This window comes from Balaenoptera borealis (genome assembly GCF_965194805.1).
Source record: "Balaenoptera borealis genome assembly, chromosome: 12".
Classification (NCBI taxonomy): Eukaryota; Metazoa; Chordata; class Mammalia; order Artiodactyla; family Balaenopteridae; genus Balaenoptera; species Balaenoptera borealis.
In genome coordinates, this window is record NC_138869.1 from 15,701,986 (window position 1) to 15,725,257 (window position 23,272).

Sequence of the window (23,272 nt, forward strand, 5' to 3'; positions counted from 1 at the left end):
GTCTATGACAAGACAATTATATAAAACCTCTTGCCACTCTGCCCAGTTCTAAACAAGCCACCATTTACAATAGTAAAAATGCCCCAAATGGAAATCATCCCTCAGATTCATAGAGCCCACATCATCTTCCTAAGTCATCACACATACTTTGCCTCATTTCAAGGGCCAGAAAGTGTAGCAGTTGGGAATGCAGACCCTGAAAACAGGCTGCCTGGCCCTTATGCCAGGTCTACAACTTCCAAGCTGTGTGACCTTGGGCAGGTGACTTAACCTTTCAGTTTCCTCATCTGTAAAATGGAGCTAATAACGCACACACTTCCTACTGTGGTTACGACGATTAAATGAGAAAATTCATGTCAAGGGCTTAGACAGTAATGACTCAGTAAACATTAGCTATTGGTACTGGTCTAGAATGAGTGTCAGCAAATTTTTTTCTTAGAGGTCCAGATACGTACTTTAAGGCTTTATGGGTCAAAAAGCAAAACGGAAGACATTATGTACAAACTTATATAACCCCTGAAAATTTAACTATTCAAAAACGTAGCAACCATTCTTATCTCATATGCTGTATAAAAACAGGTGGTGGGCTGAAGTGATCCATGTCTGCAGTTTGCCCACCCTGGTCTAGACAACAACCCTGCGAGAAAACAGAAGACGTCTGCCGAGAACGCTGATGGAAGGAATCCGAGCTGTCAGTGTGACAATCGAACAAAGCAGGAGATTTAAAAGGACATCGTTAGCAAGTCTCAGAACAACAGAACGGGTATTACATTTGTCTCCCATTTACAGAGAGAGGGGCAAAGCTTCTAGCTCTAAGAAACCAGAGGGTTTGGGACAGACAGACACCGCAGCAACCTTGAACCACTCTGCATTCTTCCACTTCTTCAGCTAAGAAAGGAATCTGCTGGTGCACAAGCTAACTAAAAAGCTTCTGGCCTTCGAAGCAGACTTTTACAGGGCAAGCAAGCTCATAAAGACATAACAAGAGGTTAGCTGTTGGTAGGAATCCCTCCACTGTTCTCACACACTGGGATGACCGTACCCATCCAAAAACCAGATAAATTACACGCACACACACATACACCATCTTCTGCCTTTGAGCCACCAATTCCAACCGAATCTGGTTCCTATAGATCGATTCAGCACTGCTCTGTAAATGAATGTCTCTCATTAGGGAAACGTTATTATGAGGCAAAGCCAAGGCCAGCAAACTCCCTCCTCACACGCTTTACACAGAGGGAGGTAAACCCACTTGCTCTTTCTAGTCCAAATGTCAGCCACGTTTGGATGACACCCACACCTGTCTACATTAATTCCAACTTAGTTAAGTGCCTGACCTATTGGAGGGATTAAACTTGTGCTTTACTGGCGGCTGGTGAAAGGCCTGACTCATCTGATTCACACAGGCACCATGACTGAGGAGGGGGCCTTGGCAGGGAACTTCCTAAAGTGCAGGGCAGCAGGTAAAGGTGTGTTACCTACAAAGGTGAGGTACAGGTAAGGTGGAAGGCACAGAGGTCCAAGGCCCGGGCTCCGCAGGTGAGCGGAGCTGACTCTGCGAGGTGCAGCTGGGCCTTCCAGGCAAGTTACTAAGCCTCTCCGGCCTCAGTTTTCTCATTTAAAATGGGCCTTCTAATAGTACCACCTATCTCATCTGGGTGTCCTGAGGATTAAATGAGCAAATGACGTAAAGGCCTCAGCACAGTGTCTGGCACCCTGCAAGCACTAGGCGGGGAACCTTCTTCAGGCGACTCTTCACTAGCGAGTGTCTGGGAGCCACTGGCAAACTCAAGAGACCAGCGTCTATGCCTTTGGACTCTACACTTCCCCAAGCCTCAGTCTCCTCATCTATCAAGTGGCAACACCAAGATCGCCATACTGGGTTTTAGAAGCTTGAATGAATGCTTCTGAAAGTGCCCTGTCAGGCCACACGGATGCAAATGTTATCCTCCTTCCCTCAATCCCATCACTAGTAATGCCAAATGCTAACACGAAAAATGGGAGACGCAGTGTAACGGTTAGCAACAGACCAGAAGACTTAGGGCCAAGCAGTATCTGACAGATCCAACTCAACCAGTTGTCAGCATGAGTGAGGACCTTGAGTGGGCGAGTCCCATGTCCCCACGTGCATTTATAACTTGTAGTGCTTACATGCCTGAGTAACACTGCAGACGAAACTGTACAGCACAAGCCCATGTGCAGAGACAGCTCTGTCATCAGACCTTTGTATTCAGACCAAGCTGTCCCCATCCAGCATGGTATGGGAGAGAATACACAGGCTGCTCCTTCTTTATAGAATCTTCCAAGTGGAGGGAGGTTATGGGTGGTTTTGCTTCATTGTTAGGATGCTCTATTTGTTTCATATAAATTACCTGAGATTGCTTTATAGTGACAATCGTCACATCAGCTTCATTTCTGCACCAACCGTTCCCAAGTGCGAAGGGTCTGGAGAAACCCAGGAACCCGCCCCCCATGCAGCGGCAGCCGCGGATGCGGGCGCCCACCTTCTCGTAGGGGATCTGTAGCAGCTCCAGCACCACGGCGTGGGCGCCCATGTTCCGGAGCAGGCGCTGCTGCTGCTTCCTGCTCTTCCGCACCGACGCGCTCTCTTGGACACAGAGTTTGCTGAGTCGAATCAAAATCTGGTACAAAGAAAGCATCAAAGTTTCTCCTCTGACCCCCATATCAGTTCCAAGGACCTAACCTACAGCCTAGTGACTACAGCTCATGAGACCTCACTGCAGACTTGGAATTTGCTAAGGGAGTAGATCTCAAGCATTCTTATCTCCCCCGACCGGCTCCCCCCAAAAACCTAACTCTGTGAGTGATGGATGTTTAATTAACTTGACTGTGGTAACCATTTCACAATGCATATGTATATCAAATCATCACTTTGTCAAGTATATTATAATTTTGTCAATTATACCTCAAAGTTGGAAAAAAAATTTTTTAAGAAAAAAGAAATCAATCTCAGAAAACTAGGAAGTGTAGTTGGAAAAAAGATTGCAGGGGGTGGTGTGGACAGAAAGGCAAAGGGATCACAGTATATTAAGAACATAAGACGAGGGAAACTCCTCTAACGTGTAGTATCCCTACTGATTGCATTAAACCAAAGCCACATACGGCTAAGAACAAGTCTTCCAGAATAACCAATGGATTACGGCTCCATCAGCAAGTGGGATGGTTTCAGAGCTCCTAAAATGATATGACTCAGGATCATTGCCAAGGACTTGGGAAGAATTTGCTCTAGGGTAAAAAACACCAAGCTCCAACCTCCCAACTTTGAACTACCCTGTGCAAAGATTCCTAAAGAACTATGGTTCTCATTGGTGGGTACTACGTGCCAGCCGCTGAGGTAAATCCTTGACAATTTCACCACTTAACTCTTCCTTCACCTGTAAACCTTCAGAAGTATAGGTGCTGGCGGCACCTATACAAGGTGAGGGGACTGAAGACACACAAATAATAAGTGGCAGAGCTGGATTTGAACCAAGACCTGACACTAAAACCCATGCACTTAACCTCAGAGGTTTACTTTCTCCCTGTTACACTTTCCATGAAGGGAAAAGCTCAAGAGGGGGCACTTACCTCTTTGACCACCCTGTAGTTATAGCTGCTGGTGCTTTCATGCTTCTGTGACTTGTTATTCCCCTCCTAGGAACCAAGATGAACATGAGTGGGGTTTGTACAACTCTTAGGTTCCTGTCTGTTTGCTAGGATTAGCATCACTATTTAGGAAAGAACAGGAGTTTTGCAGCGTTTTCCAGCTGTCATGCTGGGTTTGTGCCTGTCATTCACTTGCTCACAACTCAGCTCCCCTCTGATGCGAGAGGATGCACATTATTGCACTGATGGGGGAGAGGATGATAGTCCAGGCATGGCTGGAGAACAGGTTCTTTCCCAAGTGCGTCTGCAAGCGACACCTGGTGCTAGTTCACTCAAAGTCTGTTCTACATGGGCCAAGGTGGCACGAGAGAGGACGCTGAACTTGTATTTGTAGCTCACTTCCTGGAAGAATGGCTGTCACCCTGTTAACAAGCAGACCTCTTGAGAATCAAGCCCATCCTATAATCTGCATTTTTATCTAAAACCGGAGGAGGACGTTTACTTGTTCTGAGGACCCCATCCATCTCCTCCTGCAGCGTAACTTGTGTGTCACCCACCTCTGTTTTCTTATGTTCATTTTCACCAGATGCACCGTCCATGGCCTCGTCGGGGCCCTGCCCTTTGTACACCCAAAGCTCTGACTTCTCCACAATGGATCTCAGTTGGTCCAAGTCTTGTTTGATCTGTTTGTAGTTGTCGACATCTTGGCTGGTAACAAGCAGTTGAACCTGAACAAATGCAATTCATTAGTGACTCACAACAGCCTCTCAGACAGACAATGCCAACAACACACACACACACACACACACACACACACTGCAACCCGACCTACCTGTTTGAAGGCCTGCAGGACCTCCTGCCTCTGACTGAAGTGCCGAAAGAGGAGCTGCAGGGCCCCTGACACCAGGGGTGGGTAGTCGTGCATCGTCAAATGGAGCAGGACCCGGAGGAAGGTTCTGCCGCCGTGGTCGTCCAGGTCCAGGGGCGTGTTCTCCTCACTGAGGGGAAAGGCCAAATGAGCCAAGACGCCGTCTCCCGTGCCCTTGGGCCCAGACATACCTCACCTAGTGAGATTCCTGACTCTGTAGCCCACCCCAGCCAACCTGGCTTTTCATTGCCTCATTTAACAACATACAATCTTATTTGCTCTTCAACTATACTCTGAGGTGAGGGGGCAGTTAAGCTGTCACAACTGGGGACCTCCCTGGTGCCACAGTGGTTAAGAATCGCCTGCCAAGGCAGGGGACATGGGTTCGATACTTGGACCGGGAAGATCCCACATGCCTCAGAGCAACTAAGCCCGTGCGCCACAACTACTGAGCCTGCGCTCTAGAGGCCATGAGCTACAACTACTGAGCCTGCATGCCACAACTACTGAAGCCAGCGCACCTAGAGCCCGTGCTCCGCAACAAGAGAAGCCACCGCGATGAGAAGCCCGCGCACTGCAATGAAGAGTAGCCCCTGCTCGACGCAACTAGAGAAAGCCTGTGGGCGGCAATGAACACCCAATGCAGCCAAAAATAAATAAATTAAAAAAAATAAAAAGATGTCACAACTGTCAAATTTTTAACCAAAGTCCCCACCTTCCCACAGTGACAGGCCTGGCTTTGCAACCAGATTCCCAACTGGTGTTCTGCTGGGCTTCACCTGTGGTTTGAGAGCTGCACACAGCTGTGTTTCTCCCGAGTTACTAGTTTATTTTTTATTTAAGATGCTCTAATTCAGCACCTAGCAAACCCTCTGTGGTGAAGGATGAGCTTTTTTTATGTCTAGTCTGTAGCCAACTGCTGTCTTGGTCTGTACCATGTCCACTGATGGTGCACTTGGATGCGGTCACAGTATCCAACTGCCATCAAAGTGCCCAAAGGCTCACTTATCTAAACTGGTAGCAAGCGGTTCGGTCCCACAGACCCCACTTTGCGGAGTGTTGCCGTGAATCACCCCAACTCAGTGTTCCTCCAACTGGGGTTAGTCAGTATATTATCAGGGGTTCTCTCAGTATCTACGGTAACGTGACTGTGTGTTACTTATACAAGTAAAAAAGTAACAAGCACGTGCTGGAGCAAATGGCAGACCACCTCGAACCTGAGCGCTGCCACTCAGTTTTTGTGTCGGTGCCCAATTTGTATTTCCAGTCAAATGAAGGCCGAACGCTGGGACCTCTGTGGCTGCAGACAAGCAAGAAGGCCACAGATGGGACTCAGTGCGTAAAGCCTCCGCCCGTGCTACGTGCTCCAAAAAGGTGTGAAGAAGCTTTCATTGCTGCTCAATATCAGGAAAGTGGTGGGAGAGCTGAGACACCACTCGGCAGACCGAAATGACATCAGGTTAAACTCAAAACCCCTGAGTTTCAGAACAGCAACCTCTTCCACAGAGTAAACGCTGCTGCTAATTCAAATTTCACAGGTTTTACATTAAGCACCGTGGTAGACTGTTAACATCGGTGGTCCCTCTCTGTATAAACACTTGTATACGCCCCTCCCACACTGATGCTGGGCTTGGCCGGGCGATTTGCTCTGACCAATAGGACGTTAGCAACATGATGCAAGCAGAGGCTTGCTTAACGCTTGCACATTGTTGGTCTCTGCACTTAGAGCCGGTCACCAAGCTATGCAGAAGCCCAAGATACTCGTGTGCAGAGAGAGACAAGTCCCAGCCTTACTGACACCTCCACCAAGGAGCCAGAAATGCGAGGAGAGCAACATGGACGTGCCAGCCCCAGTCACAGCTACCACAGCTGCACGACAGACCCAACAGTGACCAACAGAAGAATCATCCAGCTGAGCCCCCGTCAACCCACAGAACTGTGAGAGGCAATAAAATGACTGTTGTTTTAATCCATTAAGTTTTGAGAGTAGGTTATTACATGGCAGTAGGTAACTCAACCAAGTGTGCATATTCTAAGAGTTATGCATAGAAGGTATTTATACCAAGTTTGCCGGCGTTTGAGGCTTATAGGTATTTGAGTCTCATAACAATATTTTGAGTCAACACTGAGCAATCTCATCTTTTAGAAAGGGGTTCATACATTAATCTCATGTTTGGGACAATGAAAGAACAGTATAAGTGCCTGTGTCCTTTTCACTTTTGCTTGGCTTCTAAAGGGCTCGGGGGTGACTGCAGCCCATTAGCAGCAATGATCTTGCTACACTCACTCTGTTTCGAGCCCCCCCTTTCTTTCAACTCTATTTCCTCACCATTTAAAAAAGTTTTGTAATGTGTGTACTTTGGGAAACCTCCGTCAATTCTTTCTGTCGTAAGAAGGAAACACACACACACGTGAACCCAACTAAGATCACTCTGACCTGAGTACTGACAGTTATAAAGAGAGCAGTCAAACAACCTAAACCCAAAGACTAAACGTTTCCTAGAACAGTAAAGGAGAAGCCTTTGAGAGCTAGAAAAGAGAAGCCTCCCCCATCTTAGAACCACCTACAAAACAGAAACTGAAAATATACTTTCCTTCCTCCGAAGATGCCCTCGGCTTGCTCCTCAATGTGTTCAAAGTCAAGAGCACCTGCAAAGTCGGAGAACAGAACTTCAGGCGCAGGAAGGGGTGAAAACGTGCTGCTCGTGAACGTCCCCCCAAACAGGCTTGCCCCTGCCCCTCAGGCCTCGACAGGTGGGGTTATTTCTACCACCACCCTTCTCCTTATCCATCACCACTATTTCCTGGGCAGGGAAAAGCATCCACCATGAGTAAAAGTTGGTAGTGGACAGTAAATTTTCTTGGAGAGTTTTGTTTTGGGTTTTCTGTTTTTTGTTTTTTTGTATTTCACCGTAACACTAGAACCCTCAGCTGTCTTATGACTAAGACACTCCAAGATGGAAGGAAATAAGACCTATCCCAGAAGGGATCTGGGCCCTTTCAATTATTCCCCTGCCCCAGAAGGGTGACTCTCAGGGTCTCATTCTAAAATGCAGTCATCTTCAAAAACGTTCACATATTACCCTTGTTCTAGAACGTACTCTTTGGACTTCCAGTTTTCATTAGACCCAGGTCCCATTTTATGGCTCAAACCCCATTCTGGCATCACTAACCTGGTACATTACTTGGTCCCTCTTGGCTGCTGTTTCCGGAGGATGTTTCCGAAGTCTGGGAATTGCTTTCATCAAATTCCCGCTTAAATATACACAGGAGGCAGGAGATCCTATAATCCAACCTCACATTCAAAATAAACTAAAGAATCAAGTGGAAATGGAAACAGATTGGTTACATTAGCAGACCACCTGGAACATTCTGCCAAGCCACCGCACTCTGGCTGGGCCTGGCGTCTGCTGCATCAATTACCTTAAACACTACGTGAGTCAGATATTTGGCTTAGATTTCAAGAGTCACTTTAACAAAAGACTTCTAGGAGTATATCAAGTTTGCCCACAGCACCTTAGCTTCTAGTGTAAACTCCAGCGTCCCAGCAATTAATTTAATGCTCAGAACAATAAATCACTCACTCCCCACTCCATCCTCTATAAAACATTGCTTTAGTTCAGCAAGTATTGAATGACAACTCTGGGCCTTAAGAAGGGTGAAGTTGGCTGCTTCTAAAAGAACTGACAGAGAAAAATGTGTTTTCAGTACTGAAAATTACTTTGGTTCTTATTTTCTATTACTGATTGTTTTCTTTGATGTAGATACAAACCTTTGGGCTCCCTCTTCTTTCACTCCCTGTATCCCCTCCCTGTCCACTCCAACAGAAAGCCACTTTTTCCATGTTTGTGGCTGGAGCCAAAAAGAAAGATCAACCACCTGGCATTGTTTAAGGGCCTTACCGACATTCTCCCTTCCGTTCTCTCATCTCTGCCTGGCCCTCCTGGCGACCTTACCCAATGCCAGGGCTGTCACCTCTCCTGGATTGAAACAGATCTTTGGCTTATCTTCCAGGCTCTTGGTCCACATTTCCTACTGACTGCGGGACATCCCCTTTGGTGTTTTCCCAGAGTCTCAAACTCAGTCTTGTACCAAACTAACAGTGTCCATTCTGCCTGGGTTCTCCCGCCCTCAGTCAACCTCAGGACCATCAACTCTTCCTTCCTTGATACACACATCTCATCAGTGACCAAGCCCTGCGGGTTCTACCTCTGCCACTCCTCACGGATCTCTCTCCCGCCGTCGTTTACCCCCGCTCACGGCCTCTATCTCCCTCCTCGGCCATTACAGAAACAAGTTTACCAGATCCACGTCTCAAAGGTGCTTATTCTTAGGTTAGCCCCCTGCTTGAAAGCATTCAAAGGCTCCCCACAGAGTAAAGTCCTAATACTTCAGGCACCCAGAGCTCCCTAGAGCATGGCACAGTCCGCCGTTCCAACCTCATTTCTGATAACTTCCCTTCAGCACCGCTCCACGTCCCTGCCCAAGGAGAACAGCTTACTGATCCATGCACCACGATGCCCTGGTTCAACCCGCTCCATCCACCTGAGAACGCCCCCTTGTTTCTATACATATCCCGTCCAGGCCTAAAAGCTCAGAGAAAATCTTACCTCCTCTGGTCCTTACTAAATGGGATCACATGACCTACCCGCATCTCAGGAGAACACTTTTCTCATGGTTTTATTTCCATGTACACACAGCTTCATCACACCTTATCTTCCTATTAGACTATAAACCCCCTGTAGACATAGCCCGTGTCCAAATCATCTGTGCCTTCCTCATAGAGCCCAGCAAAGTGCCTTGCATATGGTAAGGGATCAGTAACTATCTGCTGAAAGAATGAATCCATCAACCAAATGTTCTCAGATTACTACAGTGAGTAGACCTTAAGATGTGACCAAGTTTCACACCGCATCAATTCTGATAAACATGCACGATATTCGCATACTTGGGACCTGTAAGCCATGGCCTAAGAAATCCTTGAGATCCTTCTCTACTTTTGGTCAGACATAAATTCAATGAGTTTTCTTCTTTATTTAAATCACTCTTTATTGTCTTTAGTAATTATTTTGAGGAGTCCCACTAATGTTTTCAAACCATTAGTTAACTGTGATTTCAGAATCGAAAAAAAATCCTCAAATCTGTAAACATTTATAGTTCTCTACTCCATGTTCCGGGGTTGAGATTAGGCAGTGCGGGATGAAAGAGAAAGGTGATAACAGTATTCTTTTCATGAAGGAACAGCTGATTCTGTTAATGAATAAAAAATTATCAAGGAGGAGAAAGAGGAAAATGCACACTGTTGGCAGGCTGGGAGGTTCTCATATGGAAGATCACGGCCTCTCCAGTAAACTGGCTCCCACCCCCTCTTGCCTATGCCAGGACTTTGCTCCTACAATTATCCTCTCTCCCCTTCGTCAGTAAGTCTTCCCTCTCTACATGATCACTCCCATTCAGCATACAATCTTGCTGACATCTCCCAACTTAAATATTACCAATAATCACCCTGCAGCCACCTTCCCACTCTTCTCCGTTCATCTTTACAGCAAATCCACTCAAGAGGTTGTATGTACTGACTCCCCATTTCATCTTCTCCCATTCTCTCTTGAACCTGACCTGTTCCCAGACTTGTCAAGTATGCTCCCACCTCAGGTCTTTGCATTTATTGTTCCCTCTTGGAGTCACGGAGACTGTTTTCCTAGATACCCACATACTAGTTCCCTCATTGTATTCAGGTCTCTGATCACATAACCTTAATGGGGAGACCTTCTCTGACAACCCCATCAAAAACAGTATCCGTGGCCTTTACCCCCAGTGGCCTCCAAACCATCTTGACTCTCTGTTATATTTTAACATCCTTAGTATATACATTTTTATATGTCTATGCCTCCTATCAAAATGTAAGCAGGAATGATGCTGTTCATTGCTGGATCTTCAGTGCTTAAAAGTACTCGGCATGCTCTGACAAGTACAGGTTTCTGGTAACTGACTATACTGCTGAACTGAATGAATAAGCATTTTCAGAACTCTAATGGAAAACTGATGAATTCATAAAAGTGCTAACAAAAGATCAAGATGAAAAAAAACATTAATTACATGGGACTGAGTGAACTGATGAGGATGATTATAATTTTTGTGACTTTCTGTTTGAATTAAAAAAAAAAATCCCACAAGGACTCAGAGGCAAAAAATATACAAATCAATTTTCACTGCAAAGTAGCTGTTACAGTGGAGGATTACTGGACTGAATGTCAATATTATGACATAGTATGAGTGTGTTTCGTGTTTGGTAATTGCAATCATTGTTGCTTTTGTTGTGGTCATCCATTTACAATGCTTGGTGTCAGTTTATTTATCTCTTGTAAAAATAAAATACAGTGTGTGTGTGTGAAAAAAAGATTAAATGAGATAATGCATATTAAAAAAAAAGCATTAGAAACAAATATGCTTTATTCTCATTGTTAACTGAAATGGTAGATGATGTTTAAATTGTATAATTATAATTAATTGGTAATGTGGTACTCAAAATATAAACAAATATATCCCTCTCACAGTAACACTGCTAGAGGTAAAACAAAAAAACAAACAAAAAAAGTACTTGGCATGGAATCAGTCTCTATAAATGGCTGTTGAATGAATGAATGAATGAATAAGGGAGGGAGGAAGGGAAGGATTGAGGGAGGAGTTACAAACTTAACAGAACCTTGACTGAGTTATGAACAAAAACCAGGGAATTCAGCTATGTAGAGAAGCATAAGTGAGTTAATTCTAAGTGGGTGAAGACAGAGACCAAAGACTAGGGAAATCTAAGGTAACTGCAGAAAGTCTGGCATGGCTGGAGGAACAGGGCAGGCTGGGGAGGGGCAGGAGATGACAGCACAGGGTGCAGAGGGCCAGTTCAGAAAGAGCACTTGAGGCTGAGCTAAGACTCTACCTCCACTCTCTTCCCAGAAAGCCTAGGGCTCCATCAAAGCAGGGACACCGGATGCAGATGGTCCCCTGGGAAGCACACTCCCGCCCACCCTGCCCCCGCCCCGGCCCATGGTTACCTGGAGTATTTCAATGATCTTCAACTTGGTGTCCATCACCATGATGTCCTCCTTCTCCGGCTCTGCTTGCTTCACGTTGCCCTCAGGGGCGGCGGCCGTGGGAGTCATGGGCAGGAAGCCTCCTCCCCGGAGCACCACCTGGGTCATCAACTCTCCAACCCCATGGATGGACCGCATCACGTTACTACCTAGGAAGGGCCAGGACACACCTTGGTCGTGACAGATCCCTGGTGTGCGCTCAGGGCACCTGGCCAAGGGCAGAGGCTCTTCGGGACAAATAATTTAACATGTCTCTGTTCCAATACATTCTAAGACCCCGGGAACCTGAAACGGTTAACAACCATCAGAAATGCAGGGCTTCAAGGAGTAGGGGAAAGAGTATGGAGCATTTATGTATGTTAATTCACCTGCCAAATTTTATTGGTCACCTACTACATGCTTGTTGCTGTGCACAGAACTAGGGCTGCAGGAGCTAACAAGACCCACATCTGGTGCTGCTACCAACAGCCACTTGATCTTGAATACATTATGCTACCTCTGAGGGTCAGTTTCTTCCACTGTAAAATAAGAATAACGGAGCCCAACTGACACAGATTAAGTGGCAAAATGTATGCAAAATGACTGAGCACAGGCCCTAACAGATAGTAGGATGTAAGTAAACATACTTTTTCTATTCTAGCTGTAGAGACCAGTTAAACAATAATCCACACATGAGTACCTAGTATGTGTCTACTACGACCCTAAAACAGAAGGGAAAAAAAACATATAAAGGCAGATTTTCCTATTTACAAATTGGAAATAGGATACCCAGACACAGTCTGGATTTCACTTATTCATATACTAATATAAACATCTGAGGACCTCATGACACATCAAGAACAATGACAGGACATGTATTTTTAAGACATAAGCATTAGGCAAGTGTTAGGCAACTTTCAAATGGTGCAGTGAAATGTACAGACTCATATATATAACTATAAAAAATACAATAAAGTGTTAATAATCATTGACTCTAAGTCGTGGGTCTATAGGTGTCCACTGTACTATTCTTTCCGCCTTTATTTATATCTGAAAATGTTCATAATGAAAAGTTGAGAAGAAAAGGACAAAGAAAGGATGCGCCATCACACAGTAAGTATGAGAAAAGCAGGAGGAGGAGAGGCCGGGCAAGCGTGTCACGACGTATGGGCGCCATGAGATCTCCCTCCTCAGCTTCTCCATGTTATTCTCACCTTTATTCTCCTCTCCCTTCGCCATCTTGCTGATGGGGAAGATTGTGGTCACGTGCACACAGTCCAATATGGCCAGGAGGATTTTGGTTAATCGTAGAAGGTCAGAGAAGTTGTAGAAACCAAAGTATATGAGATTCCTAGCTAAGTTTACAACCTATTGTATTTAAAAAAGAGAGAGAGGAGGAAGATGGTATTAAATAAACAGTATCCTTCACTTCCATTTTAGGTTAACTATTTTATAAATGACTGATTCTGATCTTCTTTACAGTAAGAGAAGGCATTTATTTTACTTGCAGTTTCTGACCAAATTTCATTTTGTTTCATAAGGAGAAAAAATAAGAAATAAAACCCTGCAAAGCTACTGATCTGCTCTGTTGACTGGTTAATAAAAAACTGACCTCATCATTGGCTCTGTGCAGCTTCCCAGAGATAATACAGGGCAAGCCAAGGTATACAAATCAAGGACACAGATAACAGCAGTCCTTGGAAATCTAACTCCTCAAAAGGCAAAGTGATCTCAAAGAGAAATACTCAACTCAAAGGTAATAAGGATTTATGTCCCTCAAATGATTAATCTATGACAGATCCCAAGCACAGACTGTTTCTTTCCTGTCACTTTTAGTATAATGTACAGATTACACATAATGTTCTATCCTTTCTACATGATTCAGTTCACCACATGTATTTCTTCCACGAGCATAACTACCTCAAGCCAAGTGACTGGTATTAGTTCTATTTTACTCGGCAACAAAACTGAGCTGAATTCCTTTTTATTACCAAACCAGAGTAGCATGATAAAAAAAAAAAATCACCACCTATTTTCTATTTACCCCATAGAAAAATGATCAATAAAAAGCAGACAAAACACACAGATCACTTCACCATGAGTTACCTCAAATGTAAGTTTATTTTTCTCCTTATCAGAGAAAGGGAACCTCTGACACACCACATCTCTTAAATACTCCTCCACAAATTCCATAGTCTGAGCAAACCTCTCCTTAATTTCATCTTTGGAAGTGCCACTACTATCATAGCTAAAAGGAAAGGAGAAAGAAAAGGAAATCAAATTTCAAGTTCTAACCAGTGAGGCCTTCCCTGTTTGCTCAGCCCCCAAAGCTATCACCATCCACCCCAACACTTCCCATCCTCCTGCCCCTACTTCACTTTTCCCTCCTCAGCACCCATCACACCAAGGTATATATTTTAGTCCTTTATCTTGCTTACTGTCTGTCTTTCCCCACTAGTGTACACACAGTTTTCTTGTTTGTTCCCAGATAGATGCCTTGAGCCTGGCATGCGGGAGACACTTTAATATTTGTAGAATAAAAGAGATATAAAAGGACAATCATGCCATCTTTTACATTCTTGAGGAAACAAGTAACATTTGCCACCCTTAATTATATTTTAAGCTTAAAGAAAAAATGACTTCATCTTTCCTCTCTGATTTAACTAGACTTATTAACCTGACCATAAGTGGTTTGTCTTCCGCTACGTAGAACACTGTAACTAAGAAGTTTTAAAGCAACATGAATGAGGTCTTCACAAGGTGAAGGAGCCAGGCTCACTCATCAATGGCGATCTCGGAGGGAATCTCGGACCAGAGGCGGGCGTATTTCACGGGAGTGACTTGCTCCTGTGGGTCTCGGTCCACATGCATATGCAGCATGAGACGGCAGAAGGACGCCCGCAGGTCATAGGGCAGGTTCTCATCAGACATGCAGCGGAGAATGAGATCCACGTCCAGCTGGCCCGAGATTTCGTTGATGGCGAGGTACTGGCGGTCCAGGCACATCCTCGCAAAGAGGTTCAGCTGGTACCTGGAGAAAAGGAAAGTTACACAGGGCTCACTCTCATGGAAACACACAGCAGGAGAGTCGCAGGGGGGCCCCAACTCTCATAGGAGTGACAGGTGGCCACGGGAACCTACACATCAACACTCTTCACTTGCTTGTGTATGCAAACTCTGGCTTCTGTACCAAGCGGAAAAAGGAACAGTTCAAGCCACGCCAACAGTCACATGTGCCTACCCTGCTGTGTGGGAGTAGTTACATGGCTAGTTGATGCCATTTTGCCCTTGTTTATTTTATAAAATGGTGGGGGGGGGGGGGAAGCATTAGGCTGAAAACGGTTGCCCGTTTCTTTAGTTCTGCTTTTATGCAGCACGTGAAAGACCGCATAGGAAATGGTAAGGGTTTCAGACCCTTACTGAGTCTGCTTAGAAATTTTATGATACTTTCAGGGTCTTATCCCATAGAGCTCTCCTCTTTGACTTTTACACACACGTGAAAAACATGGTATTAAAAATAGGGGGCTCCTCAAAATGTTACGGTTTCTTCCTCACCTAATTACATATGATCTCTGTTAACTTCCAAATTTGACCACCGAAACACTCTTTCTCATTCACTGCCAGCAGAAGACATAGCAAACACTAAAAGAGTAACCACACCCATAATGTGAAATAAGAAAGCCTTAAGGTTCCACGGTGGCCAATTCCAGCTTCTGACTTTAAAACCCTATTTATTACCAAGAATCATGAGTTGGAAATATTCTCAACTGCACTAGGTATCAGTGAAATGAGGATTAACCTATGTTCTATTTCATGCTCGTAAGATTAACAAAAATTAAAAAAGCATCACAGTATTCAGAGATAGCAAAGACAAAGGGAAACAAAAGTTCTCTTTTGGTGGGAGTGTACACCAAAATAGCCAATTTAGGATTGGTTGCTCAGTTTAAAATATGCATACCCCCCAATCTCATAATTCCCTGGTGTGGAATGGAAATTCCTACACATATGCACAAATGTGAACAAGGATATTTCCCGACATGAAAAACTAAATTGTGGCATACACTGAATATCAAAGAGCAATGAAAATGTGGCACAGTAATAAAATGGAATAGCATTCAGCAGTCAAAATGAAAGAAATGGACCTACCACCATTAGCATGAATCCATTTCAGAAACAATATGAAAAAATAAGGTAGATTTCAGAACGGAACTCAGACTCTGGAACTATTCATATAAAATTTTAAGAATCAACAAAATACTACGCATTATTTATGAATGTACAGAAATGTAAAATATAAACACACAAAGAGTGTGGAAGGTCACACACCATCTGCATGAATGGAGAGAAAGAATACAGGAGGTAACAAAGGGCACTGTAATTGCAAAGTTTTATTTATTTCTGTTAAAAAATGCTGTAAGCACTTCCTCATCTTTCCTTCCCTCTTCTTTTATTTTAAAAGTATTTATTGAGTCAGCAGATCTCAGAGCTGGGACCGAGGTGACACTGGGATGGAGGAGGTGACTGGCAGCGATGGAGACTGAACAACACGGCGGGGACAGTGCCAGCCAGCTTCGTGCTGTCCGAGGAAGGAGTTATGAATACAGAAGCGTGAAGGCTAGAATAACGCTACAGTGTTGGAACAGAATTGGAAGAAGTACTGATGTGAACTCATGATTTTTATTACATTTATATAGATCGCTATAGAAATAGAAATGTGTGTGTCTACGTGGACAGACAAACAGACGTGTGTACAGACACACACATTTCCTAGCTCTGTCTGCAAAAGTTCTATGACGCTGTAAGTATTGTCTCTACTTTACAGATAAAGAAACTGGGACATAAAGAGGTGAATAACTTGACCAAAGTCAAAAAGCTACTATGTAGAGAGGTGACCCCGCAGCCTGACTGTTAACTACTACAAAATATATCCGTGCCACGTGCCATGCTAGGTAGGGATCAACTGTAACTGGGGGCTGATGCAAACACTCAGCCTTCTTCTGACGGAGCCACACCCAGATGGCGATGTCCTATCTAAGTATCAACGAAACCTTACACTCTACAAACTCCTGAAGTACACAGCCGTCTTTCTGACAGACGGTCTCATCAGAGGACCCCCGTGCCGCCCTCGCACCTGTAGTAGCTGAGGACGTCCCGGTCTTCCTTCTGACCCTCCTTAGCATCCTGCGCCAGCTCCCTCACACTCTTACTGCGAACCTCTTTGTTGCCGTCCCTCCAAAACAGCCACACCTCTTCCTCATCCTCTCCTGCCTCCAGAGCATTCTCTCCAGTAGAAACACCTTCAAATTCGAAACGAGAGAGCACCAACCTGGAAAATAAGAGGAGGGAGGAAACTCATTACATTAGAAATCCTTGCTCATCACTGATCAACTATATTAATGCGTTGAACTCTAGCTGCAAAAAGACACACACAGAAAGCCACTTTACTTCTCCCATCGGCAGAACCACAAAGAACCAAACATTAATGTCTTCATACACTTTAGCCCAGGGGTTCTCCACCAGGGTGACTGTGTCTCCTGGGGGACATCTAGCAATGTCTGGAGACATTTTTGGTTGTCCCAACCAAATGGGAGGGGTACTGTTGGCACCTAGCACGTAGAAGCAGGGAGGCTGCTACACATCCTACAATGCAGAGGACAGAACCCACAGCAAAGAATTACGTGGCCCCAAACATCAAAAGGCCAAGGTTGAGAAAGTCGGAATTAGCCCAAGCCCATAATTAAGTTATGCATGAGAAACAAATCACTAGTTTAGAGCATAATTTAGTGTTTTTTAAATAAACATTTTTTTAACATTTAAATATTACTGGCACTATGCTTCTCAGGAAAACTGCTCCCCTGCTAAAAATGAATTGCTACTATTACCAAAACTTCTGTGGACCAATTAACACTTTTCGAACAGTGATGATTTAACAAGCTCTTCCCTACAATGACTTAATATCAATAATGAATTACCTCCTTTAAAATTTAAAACTGATGATCATAATTAGAGAATTTTAAACTCTTAAAATTAAACCAAGGATGTGTAAAACGTTCCCTGGTGAGCTCACATTACTGTCAAAGGATGTGACATCACCATGCAGAGGAGCCCACACCAAAAGCAAACTTGATAATTCCTCTGATCAAGATCTTTGCAAGAGGACGATCAATAGCCAGCCAACCTGACTTTAGAAATCAAGGAGCTGGGTTTTATTACCTATGAGCACAGACATCCACTGAGCCACACATTCTCCATCTAAATCCTGTTCTCATCTTTCTTTACCTTAAACCCGCAGACCCCACTCACTTGGTCTCAATCAGAATGTCAGCGTTGGTTGGATTCAGCACAGCTTTACATATCAGTTCCTGGGTCACCGGAATGGATTTGTTCATGGACACGCAGAGATCAGAGAGGTAATCTAAGAATCTATTGAGAAAGAGAAACCAAATAAAACAGTTTCTGTAGACAGAGCAGGGGTTGGGCTCTGGGAGCCTGGCTCTCCCTCAAGAGGACTGACCCGGCCTACCTTTAACACAAGTCAGCGAGGCTTTGGGTTTTAGTGTCAGCATCCATGGAACCCCCAGAAACCCAGACACCAGAGGGAAGGAAGGATGGATGGAAGGAAGGAAGGAAGGAAGGATGGATGGATGGATGGATGGATGGATGGATGGAAGGGAGGGAGGGAGGGAGGGAGGGAGGGAGGGAAAGGAAGGAAGGAAGGGAAAGAGAGCAAGGAAGGAAGGAAGGAAGGAGGGAGGGAGGGAGGGAGGGAGGAAGAGCAAAGAAAGAAAAGCAAAAGAGGAAGGATGGCAGTGACGGTTGTGAGGAAGAGCTGACAAGGTAAAAATGAACAGAAGGAACCACCAAATAAGAAGTTCACATAAGGAAGACATGGTTAGGATGCAGGGTACCCAGAGTGGTGAGGGGCAAGGCTCTGATGCTTGAGGCCCAAATCAGAACCCTGGTTCTGATCCACTACGTTCTGATATGTACTGTTATTTGGGGAAAATTACTTAACCTCCCTGTGGTTCAGTTTTCTCATCGACAAAACAGGCTAATATAGAACCTCGGAGAGTTCTTCTGAGGATTAAATAAGCTAATTCATGCAAAGTGCTTACTTAGTTCACTCACTGGCACATGAGAATGGTCCATAAAATGTTATTTTATGGGTGGGGACAGTCATTTTTATAAGAACACGTTCAGCTCTCCAGGGTCACCGTTCATGATACGCACATTGTAAACTATTTCCCACTTCACCTGAAATGGTGTGCATCTTAATTAATTAGAAGGAGAAAAAAAGAGGGAAGAGAGCGTAGGGGGAGGGGGAGATCTGTATGAATGCAATAGAATTGATAGAATTCACTAATGTAAATAAAAACACTCAAGTAACAACTATGTGTGCAAAAGACTAACTGATGATATTCGGGGGAGTTCTAACTGATCACCACGGGGTGCTACGAAGTGAATGAGTGGCCGATAGTTGTCATTTACTGTGCACCTCCTAAGTGCCAGGCACTTCACATGTATTTATTCTCATTTAATTTTCACAGTGACCCATCTAGCGGATGAGGAAGTTAAAGCTCAAGGTCACCCAGCTGGTAAATGTTGCAGCTAGGATTCTACCCTGGTCTCATTCCCATACCAAGCTCTTTCAGCTACTCATCAAAGAGGCTGTCAAGACCTGCCCAATCAAAACCTGTCCCTAACAGTCCCAGACAAAGGAAACCCAGGAGAAAGCACCACGACCCACTCAGTGCCTGCATCGGAAATGCAAAGACACCTTCTGCCTATCAACCCCGCCCCCGCCTCACCTGGGCTCCCTGTTCTTTCGCACCAGACTGACGAAGGTGTCGATCTCCGCCGCGGTGATGTGTTTTTCCAGGAGTTTCCGATTATTGTGGAGCAGGGCAGTGATGGTGTCTTCAGCCAGCACGTCATAGCCAATCTGCTTCTGCATGAAGCCAAACTGCTTGGCTATGTACTCCTTCGAAGGAAGGAAAGCGAGGTGAGTGGGGAGGACTGGAGACAATGTGCTGAGGCTGCAAGTAAGGGAGGGGGCAGCAGCCCCCGAGGAGCACCACTGCCCATGAGGGAAATCACAGGGGAGCATCCTTCCACAACTTCCTAATCCAGGGCGGCAGCTGCAATCTCCCTCGCATCCTTTATTTTTACGAAACCTGCCACACAGATGTAATTAAGTAAAATACCCTGTATTTACAGATAGGCATTTTTATTAAGTCCACTGGATAAATTTTAATGTAGTGACTTATTTTTCGAAAGGTCAAAAGTTGTTTTTCAGCTCTGATTTTATTACTAATTCAAGAGGATTTAACTGTGCCTCACTGCTCTGTGTTGCTGAATAAACACAGTCAAGCCTACCTGGATATTTAGAACAATGCTACCCCATTGCGTTTTCCTTATCTGGGGTGAAAATACATTTTTAAAGTCAGTGGGTAGCAGAAACAAGTTAGGAATACGTAAGCCACTCAATTATATTCGTAGAACATATGAAAACACCTCTGGCTTCTCTTTTGGGGATCAGACATGACATTCCATAGAAATATTTAAGAACTCCAGGAAGCCTCTTATGAATATTTGTTTGTTGCTATTCAAAGACATTTTCCCTGCCCAAAACAGACTATTTGCTTGCTCAAAGTTCAAACGGCCCTTGAAACTTGGTTTAATTTTTTTTCATTAATTCCAAAATTCTAAAAGTGACTCAGGATGAACATACCGGACATGGGCCACCTTTCAGCCCTCACTCAATAAGGATGCATGTTTGGGAATTCATCAGCCCCCAGGGATGTACTACTGCCAGCTGGCACAGGGTCCATAAGCAACCAAGCAAAGACATCCAGAGTTGCAGCAAGAGGGACTGGTTTAGTCCCCTCGTGTACAAGCAAAATGTCCTGGCACACACTACAGACTCTGACGTATCCTCATTGCAAAGGAATAAAATCACTTTGGCACGAGTATGGTATTCATGCACCAGAGGTAGATTTATAGCAACCATAAAACTAACAAACATAGCATCACGGGTATGTGAGGTTTTATATTTAAACAGTAGCAAAGGCAAAGTGAAAGGTTTAGAAATACTAGCTAACAAAGTTACATCTAACATTTTAGAGCACTGCTTAGGATCAACACTATCTTTATGATGACACACAAAAAACTTTAACTGCAGAGAACAGTTTAAATTTAAAGGCCAGATGTAGGGGCATTCAAAGCTTAAAAACAAAACCTTTTGTAACACAAGGCAGGGATTGGAATTCCGGTTACAATAAGCATCACTCTGTGCACATACAGTAGTTCACGGAGCGCAGGGTTTCTCAACCTCAGCACTACCTACTGACTTCTTGGGCCGCAAAATTCTTTGTCGCAGGGGGCTGTGCGGCGCATGGCTGGATGTTAATGGCATCCGTGGCCTCTGCCCCCTGGATGCCAGTAGAATTCCCAACTCATGACACTCAATAGGGTCTCCAGACATTTCCATATGTCCCCTGGGGGAAAAATTACTCCCAGTTAAGAACTACTGATACAGTGATTCCTCAGAATCTCCAATTGTTAGGAACCCTCACAGAGGTTAAAACACCTAATTCACGGACAGAATATATTGGTTGTGTGTGTGCTGACTGTCATCACACAGTTGATGACTTAGAATGTCATAAAACATGAGCCAGAACCAAAACAAAGAGAAAGTTACCAGCAGAGATGGAGGAAATGGATGGGACAGGAAGAAAAGATTTCACTCCATCTTCAATATAAGCACGTGGAATCACTGTGCCCTTAAGTCTTACGGGAATGTGCCATAAGAAGTACTGTATATGTAATATCAATGTCAAGAAAAAGAAATCTCTTTCAAAGGTGGCTGTAGAAGGGGAATTTTCAGGTATCCTTCTCAACTCTGTAATACATCTTCCCAGGCTTGCAAAAAAAAATCTGTGTTTCCTTTCTAAGAGCAAACTTAACAATGAACTACTACCTGGCCATTAAATAAATATACATGTGACACCTAAAACTCATTGAGGAAAGTTCATGAACTTCAGGGAGGAAGCTGTCCATCACTTCCCATCGGTCCTTAATCCCAACCTGGTTCTTTCTGTAGTCCTGCTGGGAGTGTCTCAGGACCCTGTAGCAGAGGCGGCAGATGTGTCTGAAGGGCGCGTGCCGCTGGTCCCCCAGCTCCTCCAGACGTAGCATCGGGCCGTCACCGCAGTCTGTGAATGGGGCCTGTAACAACTTGAAGATCTGTTTGCAGAAAGAAGAGAATAAAAACTGCCATCACCTACTGTTTGAAGGGCTAACCTTCTCTTTGGAAGTAATATAACCTCAAGGGTGGCTAAACTATATAGGAAAATCTCTCTATGCAAACAATCATGAACCTGAAAACTGCATTCATTCCATCAATTGGGACTGGCTCCTCCCTGAATTCAGTCCTCCTGGACCTAATTGGTCCTCAAATACTTGAAAATGCGGTGTTTCAAGCAGTGCCTGAGAGCACAGACTCTGGAATCAGCAGATTCTAGGTTGAAATTACACATCTTTATAACTTTCCTACAGGTACAGATCATGGTCAAGGTAACCTTCAGTTTTCTCAGCAGTAATATGGAGAGAACAATACCTAGCTCACGAGGGTGTTGTAAGGATTAAAGTAGACAGTAAGTGTCAGGTCATAAGTGTAGCGCTCACACAAGTGCTCAACGAAGGCTCCTCCACAGTTTCAGACCCTCTAGGAATCACTATTGTGGAAAAGAGCATGGGCATTAAGCCAGAGGTCTTATTTGGCAGTTATCACATCAAACGGCAGGGCATAATTTATTCTGGGACTTTAAACCCTTGTTGAAACAGGATGGAGTGTTAATAAATATTGTCTATCATAGTCCAAAAGGAGAAAGGATTCTCAAATCCAAGTTCCTTCGGAGAACTATGGGACTTGTAACTAACGCGTTTTTCTTTTGGCTCTAGTGGCCCAGCCTCTGACAGCTTTAGAGAACTGTGTGGCATACATTTCCGTGTACTTCAACTACCCTGGACTTGTCACTTTCCTCCCTCTAATTTATTTCTACCCCAGTTTATTTAACTTTATACCAAATTACATCATCTATGTATTTTCTGTGAGTTCATTTTATTTTCTACTCATTCTTCATTTACAGTAAGATTTTTTGGTGACTTATAATGGTCCCCATAAGAGCCTCTACAGGCCTTCTGAGTTTATCATATACTCCAAATCTCCCAGATACATGAAATAACCTTAAGGATACACTGCACTTGATATTATTTGTGAGGAAAATAAAGTTGTCAACTGAATTCTTGTTGGGATTCCTAACAGGTAAATTCTCACATGGCTGATATTCAACAAGTGTGTTAACAATCAACTGAACTATCAAACCATGAAAAGATGCAGGAAACTTGAATGCATTTTACTAAGTGAAAGAAGTAAAATCTGAAAAAGGTACATACAGTAGGATTCTAACTATACGACATTCTGGAAAAGGCAAAACTATAAAGACAATAAAAAGATCAATGGGCCATCATCAAAAGATCTACAAACAATAAATGCTGGAGAGGGTGTGGAGAAAAGGGAACCTTCTTGCACTGTTGGTGGGAATGTAAACTGATACAGCCACTATGGAGAACAGTATGGAGGTTCCTTCAAAAACTAAAAATAGAACTACCATATGACCCAGCAATCCCACTACCGGGCATATACCCTGAGAAAACCATAATTCAAAAA

The 23,272-nt window shown here is 44.2% G+C and overlaps 1 protein-coding gene across 7 annotated transcripts in view; it reads right to left on the minus strand.

Moving 5' to 3' along the window:
- Window positions 1–23,272, minus strand: part of ITPR1 (inositol 1,4,5-trisphosphate receptor type 1) — a 319,227-nt gene that overhangs the window by 145,678 nt on the left and 150,277 nt on the right. For 6 of the 7 annotated variants that reach the window (XM_082345346.1, XM_082345344.1, XM_082345345.1 and 3 more), the window contains exons 17-30: window positions 21,628–21,786; window positions 19,350–19,522; window positions 17,845–17,964; window positions 16,673–16,867; window positions 14,321–14,572; window positions 13,648–13,789; window positions 12,756–12,909; window positions 11,524–11,711; window positions 7,648–7,786; window positions 7,065–7,123; window positions 4,439–4,600; window positions 4,164–4,334; window positions 3,589–3,654; window positions 2,505–2,642 (exon numbers count right to left, since the gene is read on the minus strand). In XM_082345346.1, coding sequence (XP_082201472.1) covers window positions 2,505–2,642; window positions 3,589–3,654; window positions 4,164–4,334; window positions 4,439–4,600; window positions 7,065–7,123; window positions 7,648–7,786; window positions 11,524–11,711; window positions 12,756–12,909; window positions 13,648–13,789; window positions 14,321–14,572; window positions 16,673–16,867; window positions 17,845–17,964; window positions 19,350–19,522; window positions 21,628–21,786 — 2,118 coding nt within the window. Of the gene's footprint in view, window positions 1–2,504; window positions 2,643–3,588; window positions 3,655–4,163; window positions 4,335–4,438; window positions 4,605–7,064; window positions 7,124–7,647; window positions 7,787–11,523; window positions 11,712–12,755; window positions 12,910–13,647; window positions 13,790–14,320; window positions 14,573–16,672; window positions 16,868–17,844; window positions 17,965–19,349; window positions 19,523–21,627; window positions 21,787–23,272 lie in introns of all 7 variants that reach the window. The other variant, XM_082345342.1, reaches the window with a different exon arrangement.